General features: G+C 54.9%; 1 protein-coding gene across 5 annotated transcripts in view; it reads right to left on the bottom strand.

Annotated features, from left to right (window-relative positions):
* The window catches only part of MORC2 (MORC family CW-type zinc finger 2), a 56,424-nt gene that overhangs the window by 7,097 nt on the left and 33,426 nt on the right, over positions 1–15,901 (bottom strand). For 3 of the 5 annotated variants that reach the window (XM_072599917.1, XM_072599914.1, XM_072599918.1), the window contains 20 exons: positions 14,062–14,221; positions 13,792–13,903; positions 13,175–13,300; positions 12,569–12,648; positions 12,001–12,083; positions 11,204–11,289; positions 9,927–10,067; positions 9,682–9,836; positions 9,461–9,589; positions 8,220–8,325; positions 7,918–8,050; positions 7,021–7,095; positions 6,600–6,881; positions 5,943–6,065; positions 5,380–5,523; positions 2,858–2,912; positions 2,508–2,649; positions 2,221–2,418; positions 2,047–2,140; positions 302–490 (listed from right to left, as the gene is read on the bottom strand). In XM_072599917.1, coding sequence (XP_072456018.1) covers positions 302–490; positions 2,047–2,140; positions 2,221–2,418; positions 2,508–2,649; positions 2,858–2,912; positions 5,380–5,523; positions 5,943–6,065; positions 6,600–6,881; positions 7,021–7,095; positions 7,918–8,050; positions 8,220–8,325; positions 9,461–9,589; positions 9,682–9,836; positions 9,927–10,067; positions 11,204–11,289; positions 12,001–12,083; positions 12,569–12,648; positions 13,175–13,300; positions 13,792–13,903; positions 14,062–14,221 — 2,613 coding nt within the window. Of the gene's footprint in view, positions 1–301; positions 491–2,046; positions 2,141–2,220; positions 2,419–2,507; positions 2,650–2,857; positions 2,913–5,379; positions 5,524–5,942; positions 6,066–6,485; positions 6,882–7,020; positions 7,096–7,917; positions 8,051–8,219; positions 8,326–9,460; positions 9,590–9,681; positions 9,837–9,926; positions 10,068–11,203; positions 11,290–12,000; positions 12,084–12,568; positions 12,649–13,174; positions 13,301–13,791; positions 13,904–14,061; positions 14,222–15,901 lie in introns of all 5 variants that reach the window. The other 2 variants (XM_072599915.1, XM_072599916.1) reach the window with 2 other exon arrangements.

The raw sequence follows: 15,901 nt of genomic DNA, 5'->3' as shown, positions 1-15,901 counted from the left end.
CACGTTTCATTTTGTACATATTTTGCATTTATTTGTAAATTTGCATGTTGCCTCTTCCAGCTAGACTCTAAGGCTGCAGAGACCAATGCAAGGCGTGGCACACTGTAGGCGCCTCATTAACGATTACTGAGTGCTGACTGACCCTCACTTGTGCCCTTGGAGATGGGCAGGGCCAGTGTCCACTCCCAAATCTGGGATTACGTCCAGGATAGGGACTCTGTGTCTCTCAGTAAGGGCTCAGACAAGGTCATTCAGAAGCCTCGCCCAGAGATGCATCATAAATGAGGTCCACCCTCCTCACCTCTTGCACTTTCTGAAGCAGGGCCACAATGTTGGTCCTGAGTTTCTGCAGCTTCTCCTCAGTCTCTCGCAGCTTCCTCTCTGAGGCACGGAGGTTCTCCTCGGAGGCCTTGGCGCGGGCATCAGCACGGGTCTGGTATGACTTGCACAGATTCTGCAGACCCACTTCATACTGCTTGAAATATTCCTTCTGGAGAGGAGGAGGAGGAAGAAGAAGGCAGAGTCAGGGTGGGCACAGCCTGGGGCCAGGAGCCGAGGGAAGAGACCTCCCCTCCCTGGTCAACTTCACTTGTCCTAAACTCAGGCAGATTTTTATAGGACTTCAGTGAACCAAGAGAGGCCCACCGGGGCAGTGCGGTACAGAGGACACTTGGGCTCAAAAGGAGAGACCACCAAGCTTGGATTCCAGAGGACCTGAGTTCAAATCCAGCCCTGTACTCCTGCTATGTGACCCTGGGTGGGTCACCTGACCTTTGTTTGCCTCAGAGCCCTCATCTGTAAAATAGGTATAAAAACACCTACCTCACAAAGCTATTGTGGGGATTAAATGTGATCAGTTTTGCGACACCCTGCAAACCTTTAAAATGCCACATAAATGCTGGAGCACCTACCAGCACCTGGCAGATCTGTGGCAGACACTCACCACTCTAGGTCTCAGCCTCAGAGGCCCAGGTGGCTGCAGGTCTGAGTCCAGAGGATGGAGGACATCCCCATTCCCTTCTATCACTGAAGAGCCTCAGATCCTGCCTAAGCCTTTTGAGGCCAGCTCTGGGGGGGGGTGTGCCATCTGTTGGGTCTCTCCAGTGTGGATGGGTAGGCCAGACCCTTCAGGTGGCTGCAGATCTCTTCCAGAATGCTCCATGCTCCTGGCCCCATGGACTCATTTGCTGAGCATAGTCTCCTTGACCTGGTCCTGGGTAGGTTCTAGTCCATCACGGTGGTGATGGCCTTTGGCGAGCCCCAAGCTGGGCTATGTCTGTTATCCAGAGGCTGAGGGAGCCTGAGAGATCTAGGTCTGCCGACAGGCATAACCAGGCAGCCCCTGAGGGAGCATCTTGTTCCATGGAGCCACAGGACCAACACTCACCAACAGCCTGGGGCCACTGAACTTGGTAGGTGGCTGTGACAGGGTAACAGAGGGCACATCTCCACTATCACATGCAAAAGCCCACCTGCTCCCTCTCAGAGGATCACCTTCACCTTTGTGACAGAGGGGCACAGGCAGGCAGATAGGCTGGTGGCTGCTGGTGTTCCCTCAGTCACCTCTCTTCACCTCTAACTTGGGTCAGAAGGCCTTTAGTGTCTTCCCCTCTTTCTCTGCCTCCGGCTGACACTCCGGCCTTGTGTGTGAGGGGCTACAAGGCGGTGTGATGGCTTTGGGTCCCCCAGCTCTGCTCCTTCATGCCCGTGTAGCTCTGGCTTAGCCCTTCTCCATTTCCAGGCCCCCGCAGCTCTCGTTCTATGCCCTGATCCCAAGCGTCACCATCATTGAACTATTGGGTATCTTAAATTCGCGTTGGAATTCCAGCTGGTACAAGAAATGTGGCCAGCTGGTCCTCAGCCTGAGCGTGCCTTGGCTGGCCTTCCGTGACCCAAGATTACCTTGGGTCCTCATCCCGACACAAATGACCTGACTGACAACGGGAGGGGAACTGAGGGAGCAGGCCGATGGGAGCAGTCACCTGGCAGCTGGTGGGCCAGGGGACAAGGAAACAAAGAAACAAAGTACAGATGCCCTGGACTCACCAGAGGGAAGGCCATCAGCTCGTCTGCACTCATAGAAGTCAGCTCCTTCTTCGAGATGGGGAAGTTGGGAGGCAGAAAATAGCGGAGACAATTCCTACCAAGAGAAGAGACAAGGGATCAGGAGAGTGGCGAGGGCTGTGCTGCTGGGGCCCTCAGGCACAGACAGGCACCCACCGGAGGGTCTGGACCAGCAGATCCATGCTCTCATGGCTGCTGCTGGGGGCCGTGGTGTCAGGTTCGATGCGGATGCAGTCGGAGGTCGAAGGCTCGATGGCAATCACGTCCTCGTCCTCCTGCTGCTGTGTATCGGGGCTCTGATACTCAGGTGAAGGGGGCTTCATCAACCTTACATCATCGCTGCCTTTTTCAACCCTGTCGAGGGTGGGAAAGTCAGGCTGAGCGTGGCATCCCACCCTGGCACCTCTCAGGCCTCCCTCCCCCATCCCAGGCAGGGGCCTTACCAGCGGTCTCTGGGCGTAGTGTCTGTGGGCACATAATCAAACTTCACCTTCCAGCGCACCACATGCTTGCTTACTTCCACGGCAGTCACACGGCCCGTGTACCACTCCTTGTTCACTCGCACCTCCACGTGCAGCCCTTTATCTGAGAGACCCGATGCTTATGGGGTTTTCCGTCCTAGCCCCTGCCCTGTGCCCTGGCCGGAGCCGTTCCCCCCCTTGGTCCCAGAGGGAGGAAATCCCTGCCGAGGTGAGCTCTAGGGTCAGATCACCAGAAGGAGCTGCTGCTATGGGGCTCAGCCCCAAGGCTGGATGCCTGTGTCCCCACCTCCTTCCTCTACCAGGTCTCTCACCTTTCTGGGCTCTTTTCAGTTCTGCCAGGTCTTCTTCACTAGCGCTGTCTGAAAGCTGCAAACAGACAAAAAGCCCATCATGTCATCCCAAGAACCTGGCCCTGCTTCCTTAGCCCCCCTCTCCTGCAGGAGCCTAAGGCAGAATGTAAACCACAGGTCTCGGAAACAAACAGGCTGTGGGGGCAAGAGAGTGAGGAGGGGAGCCCGAGTAGCCAGGAGGATGGTGGGAGCCTTGGCAGGAAGAGGGAGGGTTTGGAGAGAGATTATAACATGTCCAGGTTGGGACACATGGCATTTACAAGGTTTATAAACATCTGGATGTCCAACAGGTGTCTGGATAAGGGAATGCAGGAACCATTGGCATCAACATAACAGAATTCATGGGAGATGATGAGCTCACCAAGCCAAACACTACAGAGGGAAGCCCAGGGTCAGAGGGCATGGTAAGGGGGCAGAGGAGAGGCCAGGCAGGTAGAAGGCAGTTCCAAGACCTAGGGAAGGAGATCTACAGGGTCTGAGGCTGCGGGAGGTCAAGGATTCGGCAGCTAGAAGACCCTTGATCACTTTGACATAATGAGGAGGACTTAGAGAAGAGGGGAGGCATCCCTGAGGGAGACCCTCTCAAGGAGCCTGGCCACAGAAGGCAGAAGAGATGTGGGACAAGGAGGAGACAGAGCAGGGGCTGGTTTTGGGAGATGGGGAGACCAGGCATGCGTGTGAGCAGTAGGGAAGCAGCTGGGAGATGAGGAGAGGCTAAAGAAAAGTCAAAGCATGGGGATGCTGCCCCTTCTCTCCCTTTTGTGTATCCAGGTCAAGTGCAGGAGTTGGGAAGAAGAGAAAGTATGGCAGCCAGGCACTGAACCCACGGCAGAAAAGGGGAGTGTGCAGGAGGTCGGCAGCCACCAGGATTCTGACTGGGCAGTAGAGGTGGCATGAAATCATCTCAGAGAAGGAGAGCCTGACGTGGCCACAAGGGGCACCCCAACTGGACAATTGCAATGGGGACTGAGTCAAAGTGCTGCTGGTGCTAGACAGGGTGACCAGGGACTGTCATTGGGAAGGAGCCAGGCCTCAGGGAGAGCAAGACGAAGGGACTGGGAAAGGAAAGGGTTTGGGATGGATTCAAGTCTGCTGCCTTTGGAGCAGCTGCACCAAGGGGCACCATGGGAAGTTTGGGAGATCTGCAGGAGGATGCCAGAGGAGTGGGCAGTGGAGCACAGAGAATGGGTCTGAATAATGAGAAATGATGGGAGTGGGGCCCGGTGTGGCAGTGACGGACTCTGTTGAGTTCCCAGGGGTTTGGTCTCAGGGCACGTGCTCTGGGAGCACCAGGCAGCGGTGTGTGTGTGGAGAGCTGCGGGGCTTAGAGCACCTTAGATCCACGTGCCCCTTGAGCCCAATGCCAAGGTCCCTGGGGTGCGGGGCCTCACACTCCCACCCTCATTCCCTCAGGCCATCCAGTAGCCAAGTCTCACTGATCCTATTGCCCACGTGCATCCCCTTCTCTCCAGTCACATCCCCACTGGCCCAGATTAAGGACCCATCATCTCCTAGAGCACTGTTCAAGAGTCTTCCCAGCTAGCTCCAGTGGGTCTCCCCAGCCTGGCACTCCTCACCATCTGGCTCCACCTCATGACCCCGCTTCTCCTCTCCAAAGTGGGCTTTTCCTGTCTCCTGAAGGGGATCCATCAGGGCTCTCCCCTAGCTCAAACGGAATTCTTTTTGACCTACATGGTGCATCCCCATGTAACTGGCATGCAGGGAGAGATGCTCAATAGATGTTGGACACACTGGACTGTCCACTAAGTCTGGTGTGCATCCACTCATGTATCATGAAGATGAACTCAGGCAGAACACAGACTCCAGCTGAGCTAAAAAGGCAGCAGGCACAGGCCTAGTGATATGTGGCCATCTCTTGAGCAAATGTGGCACAGGCCTTGCAAGTACCAACCTGCCTACATGAGGCCTGCCCTCATCCTGGTCCCAGGATCCTGGCTCTGGAGCTCAAGGACCTTGGAGAGTCACCTCCTACACAAGGTTGCCCCAAGCCCTCCTTCAAGGCCATAGGACCTCTAGATTATGTAGGACTGGAAAGGACCTTCAAGGTCAGGAATCCAAGTCCTTTGTTTTACAAAGGAGGAAAGTGAGGCTCAGGGAGGGGTGAGGGTGTGTGAAAGGAATTGACAGTGGTCACCCAGTTATTAAGTGCCTAAGGCTGGATCTGAACCCAGTGCTACCAGGCTACATCTTAGCTGTTCACATTCACCTCTCCAAAACTATTCTGCCCATACACTGTCAATATCCAATGGAACGTAGGCTCTGGAGGGCAGGGGCTGTCTTCCTCAGCATCAGGTGCTTAACCATGGCTTGCTGGATTTCAATCTGTACCTGTGGAGGGACCTGTACACCTCAAGTCCCAAAGCCCTCCTGGGCCAGCAGCTAGTGGCAGTTGCAAGGTCATGCCCTCAGGGAGGTTTCTGGCCTGGCTTCCTGCTGGGAGTGGGGGAGAGGGGGCGCCTCACCTCTACAACGACTTCACTTGAGTCCTTCTTCTCATCTTTCACTACGAGCACTTTGCCCCGCTTGGGCTTCTCCTTCCTCCTGTCTACATCATCCTCGGGCTCGTCCTCCATCAGAGGAAAGCTCCTCTTGCGAGCACTGACAATCTGGAATGAGAAAGAGTAGCCGTCACAGAGGGAGCTGGCAGAGGTGGGGCTCGCGCTCAATGGGGCTCTTCAGAAGGACCCTGTGGCCAGCCGCCTGCCTGGCTAACAGGGCCTGCCTTGGCCCCTGACAAGATGCTCTGCCCCCTGGCCCTGCCCCTTAAAAAAGGGGCCAAGGAGATTCCAGGATCACTTCTGATGGGTGTCTTTCAGGTGAGCGTCCTGAGAAAGCTACACAAGCTGGGCCTCAGCTGGAAGACATGGGAGGGGAGGGGGGGGGGGGGGGGGGCACAGGGGCTGGTGGCATCAGCTCAGAACAGAATGCCAAGGCGGTATGAGGTGGGAGCCCAAAGACAAGAGGGCCTTCCAAATGCAAGAGGAGCCAGGGGTCTAAGTAGACCTCTGTCTTTGGGCAGGGGTACCTGGTCCTTTTCTCCTCTGGACTTCCACTGCACACACCTGGCGGTTCTGACTTGGAAGAGGGAAGGGAGCTCTGGTCTGCCCCAGCTCCTTCTACATCTACATGAATGTGCCCTTCCTTTGGCCTGAGGGGGTGGGCAGAGCAGGTCAGTCCTGGGCCCATTTTCTGCGGACCTGCCTCCCCCCACTCTCCCCACTTCTATGGCATGTCTTTCCTCAGGGATAAGGTTCAAAGGTATCTGTGTGCCTCACCAGGATAACACTACTCTACTAAGTACAACTACTCAAGACTCAAATGGGCACAGTGCTGGCCTGAGTCAGAAGGTACAGGTTTGAATCTTGGGCCATCCCTGGGTGATACACACACCCTTTTACCTTACCCGGAAAGTGGCAGGCACCAGGTGGCCCAAAGTCTAGAGTAAGCAGGGCTCAGACCAACCAGTGGAGGGCAGCTGCTCCCAGGGCAGGCCCCAGACCCCTGCAGATGCTGGGGAGAACAAAGCTGCTGTGGGTGGACTGTGAGTGGTGGAGAAGCAAAGTATCACCTGAGGTTTACTGGGCAGGTCTGGCTTCTTGAGCACTGGGGTCTTCACCGGTTTGGGGATGGGCACGTCACGGGGGGGCCTGGAATTCAGCACAAGCGATGTGGGGGACCTCACCACGGAGACCACTCTGTGAGCCGGTTTGACAATGGTGCTGCTGGGCTTCCGGGGAGTCAGAGCTGGGTGGGACATCCTGGATGTGCTGGCTTCCTCCTGGGCTGGCAAGTGGGCTGGTCTCGGGGAGATGGACAGAGGGCCCCTTCTGGCCTGGAAGACTGTTGGTCTGGGAGTTGGTGGGGGTGGGGGAGGTGGGGGCGGGGGTCGACTTGGAGCATTCTTAATCACAGCTGGCAGTGGGGGGGACCTAGGGCGTGGAAGGCGACGGATGGTGTGGGACTCCTGGAAGAGATGGGAGAGGGTGAGAACATTTACCCCGAAAAGTCTGGGAAGCAAAGGCTGTCAACTTTGTCAATTTGGCCTTCCCTCCAGGAGGGTTGGGGAGAAGCCCCTGAGCTTAGTGGGCCCTGGCCACATTTACCTCCAGGGCAGGCCTGCCGCTCACTTCGAGGGGTAACTTCTTCAGGTCGGCTTGGGATCGGATGGGGACAGTTTTCTGCAGGAACGACATTTAGACAAGTTCACCTGTGTCCCTCGACCCAAATAAACAGCTGCCACCCCCACCCAGAAGGTTCTGTCCTCGAGGAGCCAGACAAGGGAGACAAGGCCAGAAGGTCTGAGAGCCGGGAGGTTTGCCTGATATTGGAGGACATGTTTAGAGAGGAGGAGAATGCTCTTGGGGAGGCAGTAGGATTGAAGCCCTGAGTTAGAGATGGAAGGGGAGAGGGGATGAAAGGGATGACGATGACCCACTGAAATCATGACAAGTCACAGGGTGGTCATGAGGGGCTGAATTCGAATCCAGATCAGGATCATTCATTCAGCCAGCCTGTAGAAGCATCTCTGTGGTGCCAGGCAGCCCCTCCTGCCTTTGGTTGATTGAGGGTCTACCTGGGAGAGCTCTATTAACACCCGGAAATTGGAGGAGGGAGAGAGGACCATTGGGGAGGGCGTTGGGGAGGGCTTCTCCTACTGGCACTCTAGGCGGTGGAGGAAGGGGTGAATTCCAGGCAGGAGGTGGAGGGCTGACCTTGGAATGGTGAGGTGGACAGTGTGATCAGAACAAGGCATGTGAGAAAGGGAATTCCAAGAAGGAAGAGAGAGAAAGCTGAGACCCCGGCTCAGCCTGGAATGCTCAGAGGCCAAGGCAGCCCAAAGCCTTGAATGCCACATTAGGGAATCCAGCACAGGGCCCCAGGCTGGAATCTTGCCTCTGGGGCAGCTCCTTCCATGTGTCTGGGGCCCTGTGCCCAGCTGATTCTTGGCAGCTGTCCAGCCTGTGCTCCGAGGGGCCGAGGGCAGCCTGGGACCCACCCACCTGCAGGGCTTCCAGCTTCTCCTGCTGTTGCCGGATCCTTTCTGTCAGCTGCTTCTGTTTCTCCTCCTGGGTCTTGAAGTCCTTCTTCAGGATCCCCAGGGGGACCTTCTGCTTCTGCTCTGATGCATTGCAGCTGTACCCCCGAGAAAAACAAGTGGTGCTGAGGGTAAACCTGGAAGGCCTGAAGCCCCAGACCAGACCCCAAGGGCAGTAACCTCGGGCTCCCTTTCCCCAGTAGGAAACCCGACAAAGTCTACTTGGTGAAGGTAGGTGCCTGCTGGGGGCCCCACCAGCCCTCTTACCTGTCCTGCTCGGCATCAGGGTTCATTGTGCACACCCATGTGTCTGGATAGTCCCTCTCCACAGAGCTCAGCTGGAAGGGCAGTGTCCGCCACTTCAGACACAGATCTGCCAAGCAGAGCACAGACGGCAGTAGTTAGCAACACCCGCCCATGACACTCACTGACCAAGCCCTAAAGTTCCATGTGTGCCAAGCACTGGGGACACAAAGGGAAACAACTATTCCCTGTCCTCCAGGAGACAGTGTTCTCCAAGGTCTGACCTCTTCCTAGGTAGTCCGAGGTCTGATTCAGCCTCTGTCAGAAGCAGACATCCCACATGTAACAACCCCTCTCCCTTCACATCCATACTACACTACACATTCCAAACCTCTCTGAGGGCTTTCCAAAGCAGTTTCCTCATAACTACTCTATGAGCAGTGTCATGCAAATATCATTCCCACTTTAAAGATGAGAAAATTGAGGTCCTGACAAGAAAAGAGACTTGTCCAGTTTCTAAATGTAAGAGATGGGACCCAAACACAAGTCATCTGATGCCAAAGCCAATGTTCTTCCTCCTAAGATGGCTGCCTAAAGACCTCAAGGGATGGAGAGCTCCTTCCCAAGTGGGGTGGCCTGCTCTGCCCTAGGATAGCTCCAATTTGTTCTGGTGATCTGCTTGTCTCCTAGGCCTCACAGGCCCCAAGAAAGGCAGGTTGGCCAGAGGGTCTCCACACAGGAAGCAAGGATGGCTCTGTCCCCACTTTGTTCTGGACAGATTGAATCACTTCTGGATCATCAGTCAGAGCACAGGCCCCAAATCTTTGCAGCCAGCTCTAGGCTACCCCACAAGTGTGAGGGAGGAGGCAGGAAGTTACACCTACCCTGGTCTATGCGTGAATGATCTCCAGGCTGAGCCATCACTGACATTTATATCCCAAGGATCTCATGGGGTATCCTAGGTGAAAAGGCCAGAGGGAAAAGCCTAGGCCTCTGGGAAAGTTCTTCCAATCTTGGCCCTTGAGAGGGAGAGGGGCACGGGGGGGGAGGGGCTGCAGGGGTAGGATGCGGCATATTCTGTCTTTGTTAGTTGGTTTTGTCCAACTGTTCAAAGGGGGAGGGCTCACAGAGGGTTCATGGGGGGGGGCATATTTGGAAATGACTGATATAAAAATAAGCATAACAACAATTCTTAAACTCTAACTGAAACCCAAACTTTAGTTCCCGCCACTGATCTTCAGCTGAACACCTGGGCATGTACTCACCACACTGGATTGTGGTGGGAATCTCCATGGCCCTCCTCCGTTTGTAGCGAAGATCACTGGATGGGGGCTGGCTCCAGTTGGCCGAGAGGTAGCCAAACTCATCCCAGAACTTGATGATTCCCCGCTGGGCTGGAAAGCAAACCATTCAGAGTGCTGCTGGGAGCAGCAGGGAAGGGACCTGCCATCAGCACCTGTGCCATTCCTCCCTGTCGCCTCCTTACCTATGGCCACGTCCTTCCAGTACTGCGCCAGGTGTTCGCCCATAGCTTTCAACAGATGCCGGTACTCCTTGGCATCGGCGAAATCCTGCTTGTTGTGGGTGGGCTCCAGGACCAAATAGGGCACGTCTACCACTCCAACGACCCCACCACAGGCCCTAGCAGAGAGAAAGGAAGACGCCCATCACTCACAGACCCTCAGGTCCCCAGGAGAGGCTGCATCCAGCTGGCTCCTAGAAGATACTCACATGCCTCCCTCGAGCTGCGGGCCCACCTTCTCATACATCTTAATCAGGCGGCTGCAATTGTATATGAACATGCCATCCAGATCCCGCTGCTCAATGTTCACCCCAAAGACAAAGTTAAGCTCCTTAGGCTCCTTGAGGGCTCTGGAGGGGGTGAGGGAATCAATTAAAACAAACAGATGACCTTACCTTGGGGCTGTCTTAGAAAACCAGAAAGCCCATTTCTGAGGGACAGGGAAGCCTTGGGAATCCCAGGCACACATTCCAGAGCTTTTGGCAATGGTGGAGGTTGTGCTCAGGACGTGGAGCGAGGCGGGAGGAGGCAAAACCTTTTTGCAAACATTGAGACTGTCGAACCCCAGTGGCCTGGGCAATGTTTGGATGTACAATGTATTATATGTCAAGGTAGCAGCACTCGATGCTGGGGATACAAGGAAAGGAAGAAAACCCAATCCCTGCCCTCAGAGACCTTATAGTTTATTAAATGTCTCCGAAACACATGGCCAGAGCTGAATGTGAAGATACAGTCTCCCCCAATTCTTACAAACTTGGCTTGGTTGCAGTGTGATTTTGAAAGCTGGGAAGACAGGCTAGGCTGCCCACAGCTGGGATTCTTCCAGCTGAAGCCTCTGATCCTTTCATTACACTCCCAGACTTTAGGGAGCCAAGATTTTGGCAGCACGGCCACACCATGCACTGAGCAAGGCCCTCATGGAGCCTTCTCAGCAGCCATGGTTAGAACGCCCGCGCTGCTGGGGGCCAACTGCCAAAGGCCAAAAAAGCCTTCGAGATCTGGGCAGCTTGGTTGAGCACATTCACGTAGGATGTGACCAGTCCTGCGGCAGTAAAATGAATTCGGTTTAAGCTCCTAGCAGAGAGGACAGAGGTCTGGCTCTTGTCTCAGACACTTCCTTGCTCTGTGACCTAAGGCAAGGTCTCTAACTTTTCTGCCTCAGTTCCTCAATCAGTAAGAAGGGCATACTAAGGTCACCAGCCTCCCAGGACCATTCAGAATGATGAGCACGTTCTTTGTAATGAAATCTTAAAAGGGACAAAGAAATGTGAGCTAATGTGCTGCCCAACAGGGCATTCCAACTGAACCAATCCCTTGGCACTGCTCTCCCACCTCTCCAGTCACCAGGGGCTCAGGGACTGTAGACAGCCCAGGCTCTATCCCTGTGAGCTCTGGTGACAAACTCTGTGCCTGAGGAAGGCTGGCAGCAGTGTTGGCCTTGGAGGCTGACAGGAGGGCCGTCCCTAGGCCCAGCCCACGTACTCACCGCTGTTTGGCCTCCTTAATGCGCTTCTTGATATCAGCTTCCCGGCGAAGGTTAATGGCTGTACCCTGGACCTGCCGCAAAGCCACCTAGAGACAGAAAGGAGGGTCTGTTTCCCTTCAGTCCTGACTCATGCAGATATGGAGACCACACCTGCAGAGAGGCCCCTCGCTGGCCATCAGTGGGGAAGAGGTGATGATCCCATAAGCTTTAGCTCAGCTGAGGGCACCCCATTCTAGGGACTCAGATCCCCCTTGCTGCTTCCCCTTCCTGCCCCACCCCAGACATCGGTGAAGGAGAGGAGAATGTGGAGCCTGGGTGCTCCCTAAGGCAAGGGCTTTTTTGTAGCCCCAATACTTAGCCTGGTGCAGGAGATTGATACATCACTGAGAAAATTCAGGGGGGCTCTTTGAGGTCAGACCACTGCCTTCAACATCTGAGCAGCTTTCAAAGGGAAGGGAGAGCAATTCTGCTTGACCCCAGAGGTAGGATGTAATTTTATGAAGTCAGATCTGCCCCCAGGGGTCATCCTCAGCACTACACAGATAGACGGCGAAGGCCGCTCCCCTCATTCTAAGTCAGGAATTCTCCACTCTGCTCATAGGTTCCTCAGAACCAGTCATCCTCGACACACTATTGTACATGCCAAGGATGGACGTGGGTGATGAGGACAGACTGTGGGCCATCCCACACTTGTGCAAGATGAGGACAGATGGTGGGTTATCCCCTGCCTGTGCCCATTTGTGACAAGAACAGTGGCCATCCTGGCAGAGAAGCCACTTGTAGCCCCGGCAGCTTACTCTGGACTCTCGGGTGAGGTCTCCTCCCAGTCTTAGTTCCAATGTTCGAGCTTTGCTCTCGGCCTCTCGAGCCTTATCTTCGGCTGAAATCCAAACAAGGCTACACTGAGGGATGTGGGAAAGAAGTGAGGCAGCAGGATGGGGTGTCTGAATTCTAGCCTCTCAATCCAACAGTCAGGATATCTGGGGTGAGGGGCCAGGCCCAGGTTCTCAAGTAGCTTAAGAAGGAAGCCAGAGGTGCTGCCACTTACTCCCATCTGGCCTGGGTCTTTATTCCCTCCTCCACAGAGTTGGGGTGGGAGATGACAAAGCTACAGCCAATCTCTTCTCAACAAAAGGAGAAGGCTACTTAGCCCAAAGGGCAGGGATGGAGAGGCTCTGGGACTAAGAGATCTCAAAGCCCCAATCATGTGGAACAGAATCCAGGGCAAGAGGGCAGTGTTCTCCCACAGGACAAGCTCCCGTCCTTAGAAACATATAGCAGAGAAGGGTGGAGCTAGTCCTGGAGGTCAGATGGGGAGGGCTGAAGAGCACACAGAGAATTCCTGGAGAAGGGGTGCCATGTTACCTATGCGAGCCACATGCTCCGCCTTTTTCACCTCCTGTTCAGCTCTTGTCTTGAAGCGGTTGGAGGTATACTTGTACATCCTGGGGCAAGAGGACAAGCTGAGGCTTCCAGGAACAACAGAGGTGCCAGTCAGCCCCCCACCCCCAACTCTGGCAGATCCACCTTCCTCCTGGGGCCAGCCATTTCAGGACACAAAGTCCCTTGAACAGAGCTGGGGACCTGCTCTCAGCTCTCTGTCATGGCGCCCCAAGCAGCTCTGCCCTCACGGGTCTGTCTTAAGAGCTCCCCAGGGTGCTGGAGCACAGCTTCCCCGATGGGTGGGCCCACCTGTCCAGCTGCAGGAGTTCCTGGCAGTGCCCAGGCTCTGGGGGGCACAGCACAGAGAGCCCAGCCTGGGATAAGAGCTAAGGAATCAAGGCTCACTCTGCCACCTATGACTGGGACCCCTGGGGGCAAGGCAGGGTTCCCTCTTTTAAAATAATGGCACTGGGCTAGTACCCACGTCAACAATCAGTGGCAGGACACCTTGATTTCAGGGGCTCCACCACAGTAGTGTCCCTCTGGCAGTGGGCCTCACAAACCTCCTGCCTGGTGCCCTGTGCCTACCTGGGCTTATATAAGCAGCAGGAAAGTCGTTTGGTCTGCACTTTGTGGCCGTGGATGAATATCCTCATTCTGGGGTCAATGTAGAGGACAGCAGCATAGGCGCGGAAGGAGCGGCGCTCAGGTTTCCTGCAAGGATGAGCCTTCCTGGCTCTCTCCTCCTCAAGTTCATTAGTGCCCTGCCCCCTCCCTGAGCTCCCTGAGTTCTAGTGCTGAGCCAGAGGTGGGTAGTGGGTTCAGATCCTGGCTTTCCCACTGACCAACCAGATCAAATCATCTCCCCCCTTGTATTCCTGTCAAATGAAGGGCTTGACCTAGGGTCCTAAGGGAGAGTTTGCAGCTCTAAAAGGGGCCGTGAGTGCAAGGGCAAAGGGCCTGGGTCTGTACTCAGAGGATGTCAGGTGGGCTGCGTGAGCTGTGGGCACGTTTCAGGGTCCCTCTGACAGGCGGTTTCCTCCTCTCTAAAATGTGGGGAATCCTTTTCTGCTGCCCTTCCCTAAAGGGACCATGCTGAGGACCCAAGGAGAACAAACTCAGTCCTACAGAAATGGGAGGGTCTGTGCCAGCAGAGTGCAGTACCCACCGTGCGGCCCACCCCACCCCAAAACCTCTCTACTCACGTGCCCTCGGGGGATGTTTCAGCCATCTGGATGTCACGGGGGTCTGACACAACGTCCAGCTCAGGCTCGCCATTGTCCGTGAGTTTGAGATTAAAGATGATGACCAATGTTCCTAGGAGCAGATGTCAGATGTCACTCACGCTGTGGGGATCGGAGGCCTGCACCAAGTTATTATCCTTTATCTCCTCTCAGCATGAGGCAGGGACAGTACACTGGGCCACTGGTGATGCAGGGACAGCCATGTCCACCCTGGGGCTGGTAGCCACTCACCCGTCTCCCCAGAGATCTTCTTAAACTGATCCATTACTTGCTGCTCTGATTTGAAGGGGGAATACTTATAGATGAGCTCAATCTCCGTGGAAAACTTGTCCATGTTATCTGTGATGGGCTGCTGAGTATGGGCGTTCCAGGTGGGCAGTGGTACGATCACCTGGAGACCAGAGGGAAGTAACATGGCCCTTCAACACTTATGGGAGCTGGGCTAGGGGGCAGAGCAGGGGGATGGAGGAGAAGTGTGGCCCCAAAATGGACTTGGGCATGGTGCACACACTGACAAAGCACCCTTGCCCCTACAAAGCGCAAAGATTAAGAAGGCAGGTCTGGATGGTGGCCTCAGTGCCCTTGTCCCATGGTCTTTAAGAGCCCACACCCTCTAGAGGCGCTCAGGAGGCAGTATCTCACACTAGCACAAGCATCCCCTTTTTAGAGCACATGGGAGACAAGCCCCAAGGGCCAGGCCCAGGGCCCCCAGGCCTCAGGTCGGCATCTGGGTCAGCCCAGCTGAGCTGAATGCCACTTCACTTTGCACTTTTTTTCCATTTATTACATATAAACCTAAGTCAGCTCCTCATCTGGTGAAACTTATAGCTTCATGCCTATTGTGAAATTTGAAAATTGAAATTTCACAATTATCGACTGAGAATTGCATCTAATCAGAATCAATAATTATGGATCTAATTCACACTTGACTGGACAGACCTTATTAGTAAAATCTCTAACTTTAACCTCCCTATTCCCATGGACCACAAAAGTTCCCATCTGTGAGCCACAGTGGGAGGGGAGTTGCTCCAGTGACATGATGTTTGCCCACCTGGGGACTTTCCAAAGGACATGAGTCAGAGGATGTTGGTCCAGCTGGTGAGGGACTTGTGTGAGGGGCACCAACCAATCAGGAAAGAAACACAGCAACTACAGGCAGGCATTTAGGGTTGAAAAGAGTGGTTCTGCCTGAGAAGCCTTGGATCCAAGGCACTAGGGTTGGCTAGCCATACTAATAAACTGATCGCTGTCAGAACTTTGTGCCTCGGTTTCTCTTTATCACAGATTTTTATCACAACATTCTGCTGTGGAATGGAATCTCTTTACCCTCCCACCCCCGGCTGTTTGGCAGAGAAGAGAAAGGCCTGATCTCCTGCCTCTAAGCCCCTGGGCTCTAGTGACATCAGGCATAAAGGCATGAGACCACAATGCTTCTACAATGGTCAGATGCCACACTGGGAAGGGGGGAGGTGGCCAAGGAAGGCGCTCCCTTCTTCCAGCCCTGGGTCTGTATGCAAAGCTGTGGCCAGGCTCTGTTACACCCACATGATTTAGTGGACTGGCTACAGGGATACAAGAGCTGAAAGCTATGTGTTGTGAAAACTTTGGAAACACTACCGGGCGCCTGCTCCAGGCCCCCTCCCATGGGCTGGCCCCCTGCCCTGTCAGCACCATGAGAGGGGTCACTTCTTGGGCCTAGCTGTACCAACTCAGCCCAGAGGCAGACCCCGGGTTCCCTCCAGCGCACATGTAAAAGCTGCCTCAATACAAGCTCTCTGTGATACCAGAGAACAGATACTCTCCCAGGGTCCATCTGAGAGGCAGACATCCCTCCTGGTCATAATCAGGTAATCCTCTCCCTCCACTAGAGCCCATCCTGCTTCTGCTGGTGATTGCCACATGCCAGGCAGAGTCCTCTCTCTGAAATCTTGGTCCTCCCAACCACACCACCCAGGCAGGACTTCATGGAGGGGTATGTTCCCCATCCCACAGGCAGGGTTGGTCTAGGGTCAGTGTGTCAGGGAACCCAGGCAGACAGACCAGGTCAGCTGCATCTGAAGGAACTCCCCAA

Source organism: Notamacropus eugenii, chromosome 4 (genome assembly GCF_028372415.1).
Source record: "Notamacropus eugenii isolate mMacEug1 chromosome 4, mMacEug1.pri_v2, whole genome shotgun sequence".
Taxonomy (NCBI): domain Eukaryota; kingdom Metazoa; phylum Chordata; class Mammalia; order Diprotodontia; family Macropodidae; genus Notamacropus; species Notamacropus eugenii.
This window is presented reverse-complemented; position numbering and strand designations above follow the sequence as displayed.